This window comes from Crocodylus siamensis, chromosome 8 (genome assembly GCF_052110815.1).
Source record: "Crocodylus siamensis isolate JL-2025a chromosome 8, ASM5211081v1, whole genome shotgun sequence".
Lineage (NCBI taxonomy): Eukaryota > Metazoa > Chordata > Crocodylia > Crocodylidae > Crocodylus > Crocodylus siamensis.
In genome coordinates, this window is record NC_143402.1 from 14,968,276 (window position 1) to 14,987,318 (window position 19,043).

At 40.9% G+C, this 19,043-nt stretch overlaps 1 protein-coding gene across 4 annotated transcripts; it reads left to right on the forward strand.

Annotated features, from left to right (window-relative positions):
* Window positions 1-29: 29 nt before the first annotated feature.
* ATG4A (autophagy related 4A cysteine peptidase) lies at window positions 30-18,501 on the forward strand. Of its 4 annotated transcripts, none has more exons than XM_090060073.1 (13): window positions 30-131; window positions 2,385-2,456; window positions 4,397-4,468; window positions 6,268-6,366; window positions 8,022-8,123; window positions 8,921-8,993; window positions 10,550-10,629; window positions 11,525-11,712; window positions 11,832-11,910; window positions 13,359-13,504; window positions 15,965-16,021; window positions 17,188-17,299; window positions 17,594-18,501. In XM_090060073.1, the coding sequence occupies exons 1-13, from the start codon at window positions 122-124 to the stop codon at window positions 17,656-17,658; spliced, it is 1,155 nt and encodes a 384-aa protein (XP_089916199.1). In that variant the 5' UTR covers window positions 30-121; the 3' UTR covers window positions 17,659-18,501. The 4 variants fall into 4 exon arrangements, with proteins under 4 accessions (XP_089916199.1, XP_089916201.1, XP_089916200.1 ...); XM_090060075.1 differs by lacking the exon at window positions 30-131 and adding an exon at window positions 138-392; XM_090060074.1 differs by lacking the exon at window positions 30-131 and having other exon boundaries at window positions 2,439-2,456; window positions 6,156-6,366.
* The last annotated feature ends 542 nt before the right edge of the window (window positions 18,502-19,043 follow it).

The following is a 19,043-nucleotide window of genomic DNA, read 5'->3' on the forward strand; positions in this document are numbered from 1 at the left end:
GTAGTCCACCCCTCGGAGGGGGGGCGGACTACAGCTCCCAGCAGGCCCCGCGGCGCGGCTTAGGCCGCCTGTCGTGAGCGCTGCGGGCGCTGAGGAGAATGGTGGCGGTGCCCGCAGGAGGATGGAGTCAGGTGAGGGAGGAGGGAGCGGGCCCCGCCGCCCTCAGTGCCAACTGCAGCCCCGGTGCAGTGTCGCTGAGCCCCCGCGCTGCCTCTTGGGACCGCCGCGGAACAACGGGCCCGGCCGCCGCGTCCGCGCACGCGCACCTCCTCCTCCTCGCCCGGGCATTGCGGGAGGAAGAGCGCTGCGTGTCGCCTTCTTCTCAGCGCTGGCCTGTGCTCCCCGCCTCCGCTCCCGCCGGCCTGGAGCTGGGCTCCTGCCCCCGAGACGGGGTGAGGCGCCCGCGGGCTGCGCGCTCCCCGCTTTTCTTCCACCCAGCGCTGCTTGGGTTCGGTTGGCTGGGCAGGGGAGGGGAGGGGATCTCCTGCACCGCCGCCCTGGGACCAGGACTAGGAGGCTGCAAGAAAGCAAGTGGCTGCAGTAACTCCCGTTGGGTGCCAGTTGTAAAAAGGTGACGGGAGGTTTTGCAGGCATTCAGTTACGGACCCGTATGGCTACAACCTGCATCTCTAGGTTGCGTAGAGTATATTAAACGAACGCAAAATAAATCGTGGAGCAGCTGGCATGATGGATGCAGGATGTATTATAAACAGACGCTTTCATAACACGCCGTACTTGCAGTTGAAGTGTGCTGCTTTACAACTCTTAATTTATTTAAAAAGATGTATGGTGCCTGAGTGCCTAGAGTTAATATTCCCCAGTCCGAGGAGAGTTTTGGTGAAATGCTTTATAGGTTGATCTAAAATAGTTATAATGAAACAATTTTCATAGAATCATAAAAAAATGAGGGTCAGGAGGTCGCATCTAGTCCATGCCCCTATTCAAAACAGGACCAGCCCCAACTAGATCAGTCCCTTGTCTAACCCAGTTTTAAAAGCCTCCCAGTATGGAGATCCCACAACCTCTCTGGGTACCTGTCCCAGTGCATTTCATTCTTTACATTCTGCTGTTTGCTCATACTGAACAAAAACATTTTTTTTTTTCTGAATATATTCCATTTCAGCTTCTGATTCTCAGGTAGTAATGCAATGGTGCACTGTTTGCATTTCAAACCTTTTAACATATGCTTAAATAGTATACTACCCTTTCTTGAAGCTTAAAGATGACTTGAAAATTTATATTAATATTACCTTTGATAAAGGTAACTTCTTAAACTTTTTTTTTTATATGTACAAAACCTACATTTTGGACCGGAAGTCTGAATAATCCCCATTTAATTTAAGGGTTTTAATTGTGTTCAGAACATCAACTTCATCATACACAGTTTTATGACACACCACTGCCTCTTTTGTTCCACTGCATGTTTTCATTAAATTATTCTAGAGCAAGAGGAGGACATGCAGATATACAAGTACCTTACACATGAGTAGACCCATGCATAAGTCTTTTCAGGACTGAGGTCAGATTGTAAGCTTCCTGGGACAGGAACTATATCTGTACAAATGCAGTCCCATTCCTGGTGAGAACCTATGGATCTCTTATCATGTATGATTTTTAAAATATGTACATTATAAATATGTTTATAGTTTACTATTAAAGCATTAGTTCCTTTATATATTTCTTAAATTTCTGCAGTTCAAAGGAAAAATGGATAGCTGAAGAACTATTCAGCAACCTTTGCTAACAGAATTAACTTCTGTTTCTACCAGTATTAGTAATCATTGCTTATTTTTAGACTAAGTAGGTCTTATTTTACTTCTAAAATCACAAGTTTTACTCTGAAGAATAAAATTCAAATCATGTACTTCAAAACTCTTGTTAGCAGACCAAGGTCCCAATCTTCCTAACATTTAGCATGTGCTTCACAGTCAGCTCAAGTAGTGTTACTGAAATGAATGGGAGTCTCTACTTAAAGTTAAGCCATCATGTTAATGCAGGATTGATGCCTGTCATTCTTCCCTTGTCTCAGACTTCTAGGATGAAAACCTAAGCCTAGTGGAGTCAGTGGCAAAGTCTCACTGACTTCAGTTAGGCTTCCTAGGGTCAAGGTATCAGCTGTACTCATCTCTGGGAGCTTCTTGAGGATCAGTATATTAGGCAGAAAAACCTTGTGCCCTTGCAATGGCAGTGCTTCATGTGAAGGGAAGACACGTTAAATTCTGCTGCCAGAATAAAGCATAGCTCAGAAAATCCAAGAAATGGACTAGTCGGGACTAGTTGCATAAGAACCCCAAAAGGGTAAAGCCAAGCAAAATGGAGTTTGAATTTTCTGTGTTCCTGTTCAGTTTTATCCAAATGTGAAAACAAGATCACTGTCTTATTAGACTTCCTAGAAGAATTTCCAGAAACAGATGAGCCAGTATGGATCTTGGGAAAACAACACCACCTTAAAGCAGGTATGTGAATAATGAAAACCATTCTGTAAAATACAGGTTTTATGGTTTATGAGCTACAGAATTCCACCTACATGAAGTACTGTGGTGAGCAGAGAATACATTTCTTAGAAAGCAGCCCCATTGTATGCAGTGATGGACACACCCAGTGTGAAATTACCTGGTCGGAAATTCACCAGTGTAGGAAGCCTGGCATCTCTCAGCTTCTGCAGAGCAGGCACTCTTGTGCTGAAGGGACCTTACACATTATGCTTGTTATTTCTAGCCATTAAACACTCAAGGAATAAAGAGCTGTCTTTCTCGGGATGTTTAGTATCAAGGATACTGTTTATTCTCTGGGAGGAAAACATTCTTACATAACATTTGCATATTTATTTAAAACATTTAAATTATCTCGTGAGGAACCCTGTAGAGTGCATACTGTAGTTTAATTTAAAGCAGTTATCAGTTAAATCTTTAAAAATACAAAGTATATGCACATAGCACACAGTCAGTGTTTTGGTCTCCAGTACTCTTAAGCCTGCACAGTAGTTCCAGTGCTGTCTAACTCACTGTGCTAAAATTCCCATTTCTTACAATATCACAATCTCTGAGGAAATTGACTTTAAGGGTTAAAAATAACAGAAATTTACTTTTAGAATATATTTTACCAACATGCAAATAAATATTTAATTGTGAACCTGGCCATGCAGTGTAATTGTAGCACAGTATCATAGAAGGCAGGATTTCAATGCTGGGATTTGCTCCAGGAGGGGAGAAAAAGGTATTTTCTTTTGTTGCACTTATGGCATACTAACAATCAGTTCTGGAGTGGTGTTGATGGGCACTAGGGGTACTCTATACAACTGTGGTTGGAAAAGAAGATGAATAGAAGAATGAGTTAGCCTGATCGAAGTTTAAGACTGAAAGTAAAGGCAGCAAATAGTAGAATTCTCAAGATTTTTTAGTACCTTGGGGGAATCCAGGAAATTTGTAGAGATACCGTATTTTTTTAGAAATGCAGTGGGTTCAAATAAGACATTTGATAAGAATACTATGGCACTAGGTAAGGGATGTTTTATGAATCCACGTACAGCTTGAGGTTTTTTTTTAATGCTCTGCAAAATATTACCTTGTTGTTTAGTCTTTTTGCTCTGGGTAGTTCACTGACTGTCGTGTTAAAGGTCAAAGATGAATGCCACCTTTCCCTTCCCTTTTTTCTTTTAAACAAGAAAGATTGTGTTCCGAATGTGGAATACACATAAACTACTGTGTTAGAGGATTTAGATAGCAGTTGTACTGGTGATTGGTTATTGCTATTATTTATTTTGTCTGTTAAGTTATATTGGCCCCCTGAATGCTAGATAGCATACAGTGAGCACTCGCTAAACTTTGTCTAGCGGTGATGGCAGCAGCTAGGTCCTAATCTGGGTCATTCTGACTCACTGCTAGAACAAGCTTCTGACTATGGGTCCAATCACTATCTATGTGAGGGAAGTTCTTTGGGGTGTTGGTTGTAGCTGTGTTGGTCTAAGTACATAGGCAGATAAGGTTCATTGGGTAAATCTGATATATTTTATTAGACCAACTAAAATAGTTGGAAAAATTCTTCTTTTCAAGTTTTCAGGTACAAACACCCTTCAGGAAGAGGAAGTGTCTGCTGGAAAGTTCTTTCACATTTATCCTTGTTGGGAAAGGAGGTAATTCTGGATAAATAAACTCAAGCTGAGTTTATATATCCAGAACAGAAGTCTGTCTGTCTTAATCTTTGGCTTATAATTCCTTCACCATTAATCAATGAACTTTGGATAATTAGTATCTGAAAAAAGTACTTAACATTTTTGTGCATTTGCCAAGTTTTTATCTTTGGACTTGAAGACAAGTGTATGTTAAGAGAGTTAATGCAAAGTGAGTTTTGCTGTTAGAACTGGATACTTCAATACTGTTTCTTTTTTTAATTCCAGACAAATCAAAATTATTATTGGATATAAGTGCTCGTCTCTGGTTTACATATAGAAGAAAGTTTTCACCTATTGGTGCGTATACCTTTTGTGTACTGTTGTCTTAGAAAAGAAAATTATGGAGGAAGAGGGGGAGTCGAACCATTTTGAATTTAAAAGTAATACCTGATGGATTAAAGCACTTGGTAATATCACTGTACTGTGCAGGCAAAAAATAAATAACTTACAACTGCAGATAATTTGGTCAGGTACACTTATTGTAGCAATAGAAAATACTTGTGACTATTTCCTAAAGGAATGGGTGGTTAACAAGAGGTTTGTTGTATAGGAACTAAGTTTAATCTGTTTATACATTCTAAAAGTGACTTAAAAACCTATTTATAAATGGTATAGAAATATTTCCTAAATTCTCATCAAAGTTCTTGATTGGTAGAATGGATGGGGTATGGGCTTTATTATATTATATAGAGCCTTTGCTTTTAGAGTACCAGTTTAAATCCAGCTAAAAATAGTACAGATCAAAATATGTTATTCTGTTGGTTTTGACCACAAATGCAAAAACCACCATTGCAGTTAGTATTAGTTAACAAGACTGTTTGTTTGCAGTCATACTAGAAAGTACTATTTCACCACATGGTTTGTGATGGTCAATTGGTGAAAAGTATCAAATATGCTTTCACTATTTTTCTGTTCTCTACATGATCTGTTGACAGAGTGCTTCAGGTTGCAGGACAGAAAATCTTGTTTCTTCCATGAACACTATATTAAATGCAAACAGGAAAAGGAAATTCTTAGAATCTGACATGGAATTCACTTCCTGATGGAGAATTGTGCTCAAGGATCAAATGATTTCTAGCCCGTATGACTATGAAGAACCCTAAAACAAACTAGCATAAAATGTCTTCCTGCATTTTACAGTCTAAAACAGTAGTTTGGAGAGGTGTTAACTTCCATATTAATCTCAATAGACTGGACAGTATTTTTAGCTCACAATCCCAACCTGTGTTCATTGTTTCCTCAGCTACCAATATCTGTGTTTACCTTCCTATCCAGCCACTAAAGCCTCCAACTTCCACATCTATAACTTCAATTAAATTGCATGTTAATAGTGCAAAACTTTGATTTATTGGAAAATGAAAAGATGACAAGAATACAAAATATGTTGTTTAATATCAAAGTATGGAGATTACAGTCCTGTTAAATTAACCAATATATTTCTTAAATAAAGGAGAGGTGGTTCTCTTTAAATTTCACTAGAAATACCTCAGACTTTGCAGTTTGCAATTGTATGGGCATTTTGGTGCTGCAGAGTTTAGGCCCAGCTTCTCACAGTGCAGAGAGAAATCTATGTATAGGCTTGTCCATTTGAACTTGGTAATGATTTTTATGGGATCATTAATCCTTTGCCTTTTGCCTTGTTATACTAAGAACTCTGCTACTGTTGAATTAACTGTCAGCACTGTACAAATATCTGCACTGTTATAAGTCCCAAATGTGCATCTAGAACAGGGGCAGACGATTATTTTGGGTGGAGGGCCGCTTACTGAGTTTTGGCAAGCCAATGAGGACTGCATGACAGGCAGCCAGGGGCAGGAAAATATTAATTTTCTAAATTTTTTAGGGGCCCCATGGGCCGGATAAAATGGCCTGGCAGGCCACATTCTGCCCACAGGCCACATTTTGCCCACCCCTGATCTAGAAGGTAGGGCACTGATAAAAAAAAAAAAATCTTTCATGCTCAGTTATTTCTCTTCATCCACAGGGCACTTGACTTGTTAAAGATTTCACCTCTATCTAGATTTCAACACTTTGATTTTCTGTGGTGCTAATTTCAATCAAGAACCCATATTAAGTGTAACAACTCTTGCTAATAGGAGGTACTGGTCCTTCATCTGATGCTGGCTGGGGATGCATGCTGCGATGTGGGCAGATGATGCTGGCACAGGCCTTGATCTGCAGGCATTTAGGAAGGGGTAAGTGTTACTTTCTAAAGTGTTAAACGATTTCATGTTGTTTGATTAGCATTTAACCATGGTGTAGCTCTTCAGACAAGCCAAGTACAAAAGCTTTAGAGTGGCTGGTAGAAATCACTGCTGAACTGTATGTATCCTTCTAACCTAGCACCACAGTGGTGTAAACTGGAGGGGTGAAAACTTCCATTTCAACCTGAGGTGCACTGATATATCAGTCGCATATTGGATCAGCACTGATAACAGGAAAGTTAACATTATCAGCTATTTTTGGTTGATAATGTCACTAAAAATGCCATGTGTATGCACACTGCTGCTGTAGGCTCACAGCCAGGAACGCAGCCCAGCTGGAGAGGAGTGTCCTGCTGGTAAGCCTGGCAGGGGAAGGAGGGCAGATCAAGGCCCTTCACAGTGAGAGAGGGAGGGAGTGGGGCAGGAGCAGGCGCTGCCCAGCCAGGAGGGGACACAGGATGGAAGCTTGCCTGGGGGCATGGTGGAGGATGGGTGGGCGGCTCCTTGCTGCTGTGTGCATCGTCATGGGGGACATGTGCCCCTCCCCCACCCTAGATTTGTGTGAGAGGTGAGAGTGAGCTGCCTGCTGTGAGCTTAGGGCCAGGGGCCACACCTCTTCTGGGTGGGGCAGGTTCAACTGCAGCAGAGTGCAGTGCTGCCCAGACAAGCTGCCTGCAGCTCTGCCCCATGCCTCTAACTCACATTCACCGCCCTGGCTGGGCAGCATCTGCCCCACTCTCTCTCCCTCCCTCCCTGTGGGATCCTCCATCTGTCTGTTCCCCTCCCTCTCCCCCATCTGCCCCTTCCCTTCCATAGACTTACTGGTAGGACACTTCTCTCCAAGCTGCCAGGCTACATTCTTGTAAATCAGATATCTGATCAGTATTGGTCAATATGGCTGGTTAATAATCAGCCACTGGTATCGGACAAGAAAATCTTTATTGGTGCACCTCTAGTTTCAACTTAATCAATCCCATAACGTGATGATTGTACATTGAAAAAAGCCAGGAAGTTTATAGTGTGGAGGATCTCAGTACAGCATAGTAAGTAGAACAGGGTCACACTCATGATTTCCTCTTCCCTTTTTTAAAATGATTCCAAAACATAATTTGTATTATCTGTAAGTAATACAAATTATGTATTTGTATACAGTATGTATACAAATTATGTATACAGTAATGTATACTGCTGAAAGGAATGCTTAAGTCTCACTGTCTAGGGGTCCCGCAAAACAGCTTGTGCAGGTACTCGGCTATGAAAGGTTTGCTATGCAGAGGAGCCAGTGATCTGTTTGTACTTTGTTCTGCAGTACTCTTCCATTTCTTTTTCAAAAGTATATCCAAAAATATTCAGTAGAGTAGCATGTTGATGTTGTTGATAGCATCTAATTTTCTGGCTGCAGTGACTTGCTGTAATGCAGCTTTCACAATATTTTTACCCTTTTTTTCCAGCTTTCACAGTCTACACCACAATGATAGACTGTGTATAGTTTAAATGACAATTGGTGATTTCCAGAAATTGTTTAAATATACTTAGTCACAGATTAATTATACAGGTACCCGTTTTCTATGTAATATCAAAACAACATGACAGCAATAGAAAAAATGGAATACTTTTTAAATTTGCATTTAACTTTTCTCTGCAAGATTGGCAATGGGAAAAACATAGAAGGCAACCTGAAGAATATCAGAAGATCTTGCAGTGCTTCCTGGACAGAAAAGATTGCTGTTATTCCATCCACCAAATGGGTAAGGGTAGCTACAATTAGCTTTTTTCATCTAAAATTACTAGCATTGGAGCTTAATTAATTTATATTGTCATTCATTTACTATTTTAAAAGAAGGTCTAGTAAAACAAAGTGGATAAGTACTATAGAAGATTCAGTGCATATAAATACATATTATAATATAAAAATATTTAACTTGGATCTAACTGTCATGTACAAAAGAAATAGTAGCTAGTTCTTGGGAACTAAACTTCATAATATTAAATTAGTGCTTACCACCATTGAATCTCTGTCACTGGATTGTAGTTCTTAGTACCAAGAGCCAGTAGTCAACATGCTGGGTAGTCTTCTTGTCAACGAAAGAAACAAGTCTTCAGTGCTGAAGTAAAAAAAGAACACAACACATCAGTAATAGGATTATAAGTAAATGTATTTTGCAGTGGCTATAAAGTATAGGCAGTAAGGGCACTTACACACATGCAGAGAGGCTGCTCCCATGTGCTGTAAATCCAGCACGTTGGAGCAGATGCGATTAATTGAGTCTGCTGGAGCACGAAAATTAATACACTCCAGCGTTATGTGCATCATTGAATGAGCTTTCGTTCTAAGTGCTCTGCCACCGTTTTTTCAGCACGGGGATGCTGATGCACATGATGCTCGGGCACTTTTAATTAGCATGACTCACTAATTAAAGCGCCTTCCCCTGCCTCCCAGAGAATGTCTATAAATGCCCTGAGATTCTAATGGAGTGCCTATCAAATATATATTATCAGCTGATTTCTTTTTCTTTTTTGTGTGTGCACTTTCTAATTACCTTAGCACAGATGGGCGTAGGAGAGGGGAAGTCAATTGGAGAATGGTTTGGACCAAATACAGTTGCACAAGTGCTAAAGTAAGTAAAACATGCATATATGTTTACCGAGAAGCAGTGACGGAATCTCAAGATCTGAATGTTCAGTAGTTTGGAGGAGTTCAATTAAGCATCTACAGTCTCTTAAGTGAACAGTGACTGGATTGCTTTTATCCCATTGTATACAATGCATATTTGAAACACAGATCACATTTCAGACAGGTGCACTGCTGGGATTAAACATCATGACATTCTAGAACTAATCCCTAAATCAGAGACATCCTAGAAATGCCATCTTTTCCTGAAGTTTTGTATTAAAAATCCTATTTATCATAATAAATCTGAAGGTTTGAAAATATTGAAAACAAACACATTTTTTATTGGCAGCATAGAGTGGTAAAATAAATTTTAACCACTTCAGCATTTAATAATAAAACTTGCACAGTGGTTTATATCTTAAGAGTCCCATATAGAAAATAAATTGGTTTAAGGGAAGTTCATTTGCACCACATAGAACAACATATAGGACCCAGAATAATGACTGGTACGCCTTAGTTTCCTGTCACAATTTTTCATTCCTCATTTGGCCTGGAGCTGGGTTTTGTTACACAGTTGAGGCTGGACACAAAAGGATTTGGCTCTTCAGTTACACCCAGGTCCTAAACTGGTATCCAGCACCTCCTGTTTATCCACTACCTAAAGCTGCTAGGTGCCATAATGTTTGACTTTAACAGGCCTTGAGTCATGCTTCTACACATGCCAGAACCACCCCAATCTAAGGAGCTTGGCCCTTATCTTCTGCCTAGCTCTGAATAGGATCCAGAAACTGGGTGGAAGAATGCCTAATTCTCTAGTAGTGCCTGAACTGGCACCCACAGGATTAGGCCTTTGATAAAATGCAGTTGTGGCCACACTCTTTCAAAAGTTGGCTACCTGAGGAGGTGCTCAGCTTTTGCATAATATGTATTACAGAATATATTGTTTTATATAGTAAAGTGGTTATTAGAACACTTGTGCGGGAAATGGAAGGGTTGGCTTAATTCTGTCCTCAGCTTGAGGGGCCTCCTCTACCCTGTCTCAGGAATGCCCTAGTTGGACAGTCTGACTGGGGCACTCGCAGTAACCTCTTCTTGAATTTTAGTGGTAAGAGATGTTGTTGAACACCCTTAGATTGAGGAAAATGAAGCCTTCAACATTTTTCCTTCGTTTCCTTTCTTGCCATATCTTGATTTGTCTTACGTAATTACAACATTGTTACTTTGAGTTAAATTCAGTTAATGTTTTTGTAACAAGCAGTTACATTTTGTTTTATTTAAGAGCCATCTAATAACACAAAGCTGGGTGGCCAACGTGCAGCATGCAAGTGGCAGAGGCAGCCTCTTTGTTACATGCGGCAGATCCAAGAGGGGACAGGTAGCACAGCAGCAGATTGGTCAAAGGAAGGGAATCGGAGTGGCACTCAAGGAGGGTTTAGGACTAATTTAGGGTATGTCTGCTAAAAAGGCTGGTCCCCACTGACAAAGCATCAAGCTACGCTTTGGGTTTCTGAGTGACAGTAGTCTTTAAGCCAGTTAAAGTATTGTCTTACCATTTTCCAGAAAGCTTGCTCTGTTTGATGAATGGAATTCCTTAGCAGTTTATGTGTCCATGGATAACACAGTGGTCATTGAAGACATCAGTAAGTTACTTACATTTGTTCTTGTTGTAATGAGTGTCAGTTTGCCTAAATCACCCCAAGAAGATACAGTCACAAACAAAAATATTTCCCAGATTGTACAGTATTAATTGGGACAGTCCACAGATAAGAAATAAAGGGAGAAATCATATGTTTGTGGTATCAAAAAACACTTGGTGCAGAGTAAGTTTAGACATTTTTGATAAGTTTAGCACGCACCTCTTTCTTGACCAGCAGGACAAATTACAGAGAGTATAGTTTAGAATTTATGAGCACTACTCCACTTTGATAGGATACTTTATTACCACAGATCTACCTAAACTCTGTTCCCACCACTATAGATGGGATGTAGCACGTAGAAACAACTAATTGTTTTTAACATTAAATTTGCCAAAATTATCCATTTTCTCAGGTAAAAGGAAAGACAGATAATATGCAATTGATGAGCACATTGTCATTATCTTTTTTCTGATTTAAATGGTTTAAAAATGGTATTAGCTACAGCCAGCTTTTACTATTATCCAAAAAAACCATTTATTTTGTGCTTATGTCTAATAGACAGCAGCTTGAGGGATCCCTAATGGTGTTTTATATGTTACTTAATTTCCTTGACAGCATTCTCATAGATTAAGTTTACTGTCATTTATGTAAAAGAACCTGTGAAATTCATGTGGTAAATTTTCATCGCTGTCATTTAACTAAATACTTATGTCTCCCTGGAACTTGGCACCATATGCAGGTTACTAGGATTACCTATACTAATAATACATCCACAACTTCCATGCCTTAGTCCTGTCATTTTAAAACTAGATCTCTAAAAAAGTAGATTGACATTCCATGAAACCTCAGCTGTGTAATGCGTAGTGCATTGACAGGTGTCTTCTTTTCACTCCCACAGAGAAAATGTGCCGGTCCCCTCCTCAGAGCAGCGGTGCTGCATATGGCAGTACGCACTCGCACAGAAGTGCTCTTGGCCGAAACAAGAACACAGCAGGGTTCTGCTCAGGCTGGAAACCCCTCTTGCTTATTATACCTCTACGACTGGGGATAAATCACATCAATCCAATTTATATTGATGCATTTAAAGTAAGCTGATACCAGTAAAATCATGGTTATCCTGCTTTTCATTTACATACCAGTTCAGATACCTGTGGTAATAAGCATGGCACAACTAAAATGTTATATTTTTCATTTTAAATCTCCAGGAATGTTTTAAGATGCCACAGTCCTTGGGAGCATTAGGAGGGAAGCCAAATAATGCCTATTATTTCATAGGATTTTTAGGTAAGGAAACAGCCCACCTACTTATCCATAATCAGTTAAGGGAACAGTTCTTGGCTGAAAAAAATTGCAGACAGTTGGAACATGAAGCTTGCAGGAAATATAATAAAGTTTCCAGAATGCTGTAGTCTGATCTTGTATAGGAAAGGAAAGGGTAACATGAAGCCCTTGAAGAAATAAGTGATTATGTAAACAAGAGCAACATGTCAGGAATAGCTGAATATCATTCAGCAAGTATATAGACAAATATCAGTACTGTAATCTAGTATTATTTCTTAAATCAGGAGCCTTATATTTTGTTCTGTTGTTTCATATTTCTTAAAAGTGAAATTATGGCATGAGTATATGAACACATTACCACAGGGTGAAGGAGAGCTGGATTTTACAGTGCATCAACTCCTCTGTGGTAACTCAGTGGTCATGTTTATTACCTGCTAGCGTCTGCTACTGGGGTTAGTGTGTATCAGGCAGTTATCAGAGAGCAGCTTACATGCCCTAAAGCAGCGGTTCTCAAAATTTTGTACCAGGACCCATTTGTAAAGATCAATGGTCAGTCTTGACCCAAGCCCCAGCCCCCCCAGTGCATGGGAAAGGGGGTGGGTGTATGGGGTGTGGGGGGCCCCAAGCAGCCCCTTGCAGGCAGGAACTCTGACAGCCTCCAAGGGAAAAGCTATGGTTTCCCATATTTTTCTCCTTTAAAAGAGAATCCATTTTTAAAGTTCGTTGCTCCATTTTTAAGTTTGTTCATGACCCTTTCATATATTCTTGCATCTTATTTTTGGACATGACCCATAGGTTGAAAAACACTGCTTTAAAGCCTACTCTCCTTTACCTGACTAACTGGTTCCTGTACCCCCAGATTAACTTGGCATTTTTCTCAATTTCTCTTCACTCTAACTTTTCTAGATTTTAATTGTATTTTGACACTAGCTTTTCATCTGTCCTCACTTTGCCTATTATAATATTTAATAGAATACGTTTCTTGAAATCTTACCTAAAATTGACTCTTCTTATTGCATTTGTGACCCATGTGCTTGTTTTGTGTTTTAAATAAAACTAGGAGTACATCTAGTCAGGTTTCATTGAACCAATCCATGAGGGCCAGATTAAGGGAAAAAAAAAAGTCCAATCGATTTGTGGTCATCTTGGATCTTTTGATCTGTACAATGTTTGAACTTAAATTGTAAAACCTTAAATGTTATGTTTGATCTCAAGAAATAAATGGCAAAGTACATAATGTAGAAGACAAATGATGAAGTGATCAGAGCAAAAAGCTTAAACATTACTGCAAGCTACCCCAGATATTTACCTCTAGAATTTACCATTTTTATAACTAGCAAGCAGACTAGACAGTCTTAAGCATGGTGGCAGTCTAACTTCTACCTTATACATCCGGTGTAAGAGGTTATGAAATTGAACTTCTTTAATAAACATCTGTTTTACATGTACAGGTAACGAGCTGATCTATCTGGACCCTCACACCACTCAGATTTTTGTAGATTCAGAGGAAAATGGCATGGTTGATGACCAGAGCTTCCACTGTCAGCAAGCCCCACATCGAATGAAGATCATGAATTTGGATCCCTCTGTAGCTTTAGTAGGTGTTAAAAAGAAATGCAGTGTGAACTATTGCAAAGTGCTACCTAAGTAGTTGTAAAGGCAGTTTCGCATTTCCTTGGGCAGAGCTGTCCCTGGAAATAAGCTTCTAATATTTATAAATCAGTCTTAAGAATCATGAAGACTCTGCTCAGATTACATTAATATAACCTCTAGTAGGTAGCTAAATATTGATAATGGGGGTGGCTAATTAATTTCTTTTAAAAGGTCTTGCTAATAGCTGAAACAAGGAATTTAATCGAGGTCCATTCCTGGGTTCTACCCAATCATTGCCATGTACACACTGACAAATTGAACAATTATTTAATCTTTCTCATGCCTCCATTTACAAATTCCTAAATGGGCTATTGGTAGTAGTAATGCATCTTACTCTACAGCAGGGGCTGGCAATTATTTTGGGTGGAGGGCCGCTTACCCAGTTTTGGCAAAGTGTTGAGGGCTGCACCCCTTGTGCACCACCCCTTGAGAGGTGCCTCGCCCCCTGGTAACTATCTTGGGACCAGTGTCCCAGGGCCAGCACTGGTGGGGTCCAGAGCAGGGCACAGGCTGGCAGGGGTGCATGGAGCCAGGCTGGGCTGCATCAGTGGCGGGCGGGGGGAGCTGGCCCAGCTCCATACAGCCCCTGCCAGCCAGGACCCTGTACTCCTGCCACCCTGCTCTGGGCCCTGCTGGCACTGACCCCGGGACACTGGTGTGGGCCCTGTGTACCTGCTCACTCCCAGTGCCCCCCAGCCCCACAGTACAGGGAATGAGTTGGTGCTGAGTACGGGGGAAAAGTGGACCCTCCCTCACCCCATGGCCAGCGCTTCCTGCTGCAGCTGCTCACAGCCTGCATGGGGCTGTCCTGAGCAGGCACAGGCTGCCCCAGGTGGGCTGTGAGCAGCTGCAGTGCGGGGTGCTGGCCATGGGGCGGGTGAGGGGCCGCTTTTCCCATGCTCAGCACCAGCTTGTGACCTACCTCCAGTGCCAGCCTGGGTCCCATGCCAGGGCTGCGCTGCAGCTGCTGTGGCCCCCCTGCTTGCCACACTGGGCAGTGTTTGCCACTGCTGTCTCTGGGCTGCCCAGCACACAAGCTCTGGGCAGGCGGCAGCAGCAGCAGCAGCAACAAATACTGCCCGACGTGGCAAGCGGGGGGGGGGGGCCCACAGCTGCTGCCGCCGCAGCACAGCCCCAGTGGGTGAATCCGGAGCCAGCGCGGGGCCCAAGCTGGCTGTAAGGGCGTGTTAGAAGCTGGCGCTGAGTGCGGGAAAAGCGGCCCCTTGCCCGCCCCGTGGCTGGCGCTCCACATCGCAGCTGCTTGAAGCCTGCTGGGGCTGCCTGTGCCTGCTCCAGACAGCCCCACGTGGGCTGTGAGCAGGTGCAGCAGGGAACACCAGCCATGGGGCAGGGGAGGGACTGCTTTTCCCTTGGCTCCTTCCTTGCGCCCCCTGCCCTGAGGTTCTGGCACGGTGCAGTCACACGGTCCCAGGCCAGAAGCCCCTGCTGGGACTTCTGGCTGGGGGGGCCCTGCTTTTGTGGGAGCCCACCAGGCTTCCCCTGGGTCCTACTGCCCTTGGTTTCTGTCATTTTTGACAGGAACCAAAGACAGACAAATATTAATTTTCCAAATATTTTAGGGGCCCTGTGGGCTGGATAGAATGGCCTCATGAGCCGTACTTTGCCCACCCCTGCTCTACAGGAATATTGTGATGTCTGGGGACTCCAATTCTGATTTTGCATGCTTGAGTTGCAAGCATTGACTTCAGTTGGGTTACTCCTAATTCTTCTCTGGCCCCAGTATTTCTAAACCTTTTTGAAATATAAAAAGTTCCTGTTAGCATATTTATTATTAGTAACCCTACTCTTTTTACTAGAAAAATATTTGCTTAATAATTAACCATGCAGATACACAAGCCAGAAGGTGAAGCAGTCAGTCATGCCATTTAATAATAAGCAACAGTTCACAATGCAGTCACCTTCCTGACAGTGTAACTTACATGGCAGTTCACCCTACGGTAGGTATTAATTTGCGGCCAGATTTACAGCTGTTGTAAATCTCATCCATTGAATGAGGCTGTTTCTGTTGTTTGTGTTATGGTAGAACATAAAGGCCCAAAATCAAGAGTGGGGTCCCTATTCAAGGCACTCTGCAAACATGTTTAGTCTTGACTCCAGAGAGTTTATAATATAAATAGACAAGACAGGGCAGTAGGGGAGGTAATACAGGCTGTGTTCAAGAGGAAGAGCAGTAAACGTCATGTTCATGTCTGTCTCTTGCCTTGCGTTTTGTTTTGCCATTCTGCACCAACTGAAGATCTGTCCCCTAATCTCCTACATACCATGGATCTTGCACCTAATGATCATATGTGCTATGGCAGAACATGAGCTCTATTCTGTGTTATTTGCTAATATCGTGTTTGCTTACAACTTGCAAATGAAAGTATGTATTTTTTCCCCCCAGGGCTTCTTTTGTAAAGAAGAGAAGGACTTCGATAACTGGTGTAGTCTTGCACAAAAGGTAATCATGCAATGTTTTCTTAATATAATCCACATCAAAGTGTGCACACATTGTTTTGGTAAAATGTTAATTTCCCTTTAAATGTCCCTGTGTATAGTATTTAAATGTGTCACATGCCTCCTTTGGGATAGAAGAATACAGTTAAGGTGAAAAGGGAGGTGCATGCTGTTGACGTGCTGAGCAAAAGCTATATACAACGCTTTGAAAACCAGTGTCATTTGGAAAGTGGGTAAAGAGAGACATCTTTAAAGTAACTTAACATCTCTTTAAGCTGCTAAAGATATGTACTTTTAAAATCTAGTTCTTGTATTTTTAACTGCTTTTCTGTGACACTTGTCTCTTCTTATTTGTGATGTTCTATTAGGTGTCTAACCATAAAGGTAACATGGTTCGTTGAGTAGCATAGGTCTGATTCTGTGAAGTACTCCCATTGAATCAGTGGGTGCTGAAGATTTTCAGACTCTTGCAGGACCAATACTTGAGATAACACTTGCATTTTTAAGACACTGGTGTGTGTTTGTGGTATGTTTTAAAGCCAAACACCAAGTGACTTCAGACCCCAGGAAACATCTGTAAAACCAGCTGAAGATTTCTCCAGGAAGACATTTGTAAACTCTTTTAATTTCTTTTTTAAATTAGGCTTGACATTATTCTCCAGGCTGAACTACCGTGGACTTTGGCTGTAATAAGAGCCAGTCTCTAGAACAAAAACGATCCTTCAAAATCCATTAATTTCTGGAGCTACCGAGTTTGTCCCTTGCTCCTGTCATTCAGAAATGCATTTGATTTTAAAATCCAATGGGGAGCCATTTCCTTCCCTTTTAAAAGATAGGGATAGCATGAAATACATTCCTATCAGTTTTCTGCTCGTGAACAATTATAGCTAGTGTTGATTTCAGAGCTAATTATAACGTAGCTGACAACTTGTGACAGCTTGCAAAGTTCAGTCTTCTGTGCCTGCTCCTAACTGGGGAAGGTCACTACATATGGAACCATACAACAGGAGTCTTAAAGAGGATCACAAACTATAACTGTCATATCTGCAGAAGGTGGTTGGGTTTCCTTTTTGTTTTCCACCTCACAATTTTTACTAACCAGTCAATTCTAGTATCTGAAGTTCCATTAATTTGCTGCGTCTTTTTTAAAAAAAAGTGCTTTATTCCCAGGAGATTCTAAAGCAGCAGAGTCTGCGGATGTTTGAGTTAGTCCAGAAGCATCCACCACATTGGCCTCCTTTCATACCTCCAACTAAACCAGAAGTGACAACAACAGGAGCAGGTACAATACTAACTTGAGTGTACTACTCTAGCAATATGTTCCTCATTGTACTGGGATGAAAATTAATCAAAGGTGGAATAGTTATATTTTGCTAAATGTCAGGCTCTTACAAGATGTGATATTCTTTAATGCTTTTAGTAACTTGAGCTCCAGACAGTTGTCATCAGGAGGTTAAATATGATGTCTAGCAAAGAGTAGTTCAGACCTACAAAATTTTGCTGTAAAAAATCCTCCGAAGTAAAAAGCAGTAAGTGTGTTTTGGAATTCAACAACTGTTTCAATTTTTGTTGGCAGAACTCATAGAATCTACTGACAAACTATTTGAATTGGAGGAAGAGTTTGAGATCCTGAGTGTATGAAGGAAGCTGTAATGACTTTTCTGTGTTGAACATATTATATTGACTTAAACAGCCATTTTAGCCCTAAAGTGCCTGAAATTAAGGACAGAGCACAAATTTTAGTAGCATTCACAGCTCGGACAACAATGGTTTAAGAAGATCTTCCCCAGAAGGAAAGAGAAGGTATGGATCCTGTAGTCTGATGCATAAAGAGAATCTCTTTCCAGTGCAAATCTTATTCAAAGAGATGTGAACCTTTTGAGGTGAAGACAAAATCAGACTAACGACTGTGGTGTATTACTGGGCTCTACCTTTGAAGACAGGGATTGTCCCAATGGGTACTCTTGCTCTCATATTATAATGCAATAGTTTAGCTTTTAAAACAAAAAACAGTATTGCGCTAAGGGAGGATGTTTACTTTGGTTCCCTCCTGTGGGCTGCATCATACAATTAAATACGCTGTCTTGTTATAAGATCAACTGGATCAGGAGAAGATTATTTCCTTGTTAAATATTTTAACATGTATTTGAGCAACCACACTTTATTACAAAAATGTTTCTGTGAAAGGAACTATGTCTAACGTATACATTTTGCAATGGCTTTCCTGTTTCTGAGAAGCCTGAAAAGGAACAGGAGACTCTATTTGCAGGTCTGGATCACGATCATTGCTATAGTTATGAGATATTTCACCCTGACCTTAAGTTCAAATCATTAAAATGTTAGGTTGATTTTTTTTATTTTGTTTCAGAGTTAAAAGAGTCAAGGGTGGTTTAACACAGTATCTTATTTATTTTTAAATAGATTTACATGAGTTTGTGTTACAGCACTTTATCTGTGCATCTAATAAATTTCTTAAGCTTTTCATAGGTTGTATGTTGCTATATTTTGTGAATTTGCTTCAACTGACTAAATATAAAAGAGTTGTCTCAAATCTGCACATGGACAAATGACACAGTTGCCTTGTTACCCTGTCGAGTCGATGTTGGTAAAAGCACAGCATGTGCCTAAGGACTTCACTGGAGAAGATCTATTCAGCCTGTAATAAAGAATCATCATCATGTGGTAAAAAGAGAGCCTCAGCTTCACACCAGTAGCAATTTCTGTAGAAGTCTGTCCTTAGGGAATTTACAAGGCACTTATTTCACATCTCCTAATATGTTCATACATAGTGGCCTCATCAAACTTACTGCAGAAAGAGAAGCTGATAATAACAGCTTAAGTCCTAGTTACTAATTCACAAGATTGGCATACGGGATTTTCCTATGTATTTTAAAGAATGGTCAATCAGTGATACCTGATGTGTAATTACACCCTGCAGGGAATGTGACTATTTAACAGTGAATTAAAAATATAATAATTTTTTAAAAGATAGTGAGTTGCAGAAATAAATCCTAGAGGATGAGGAA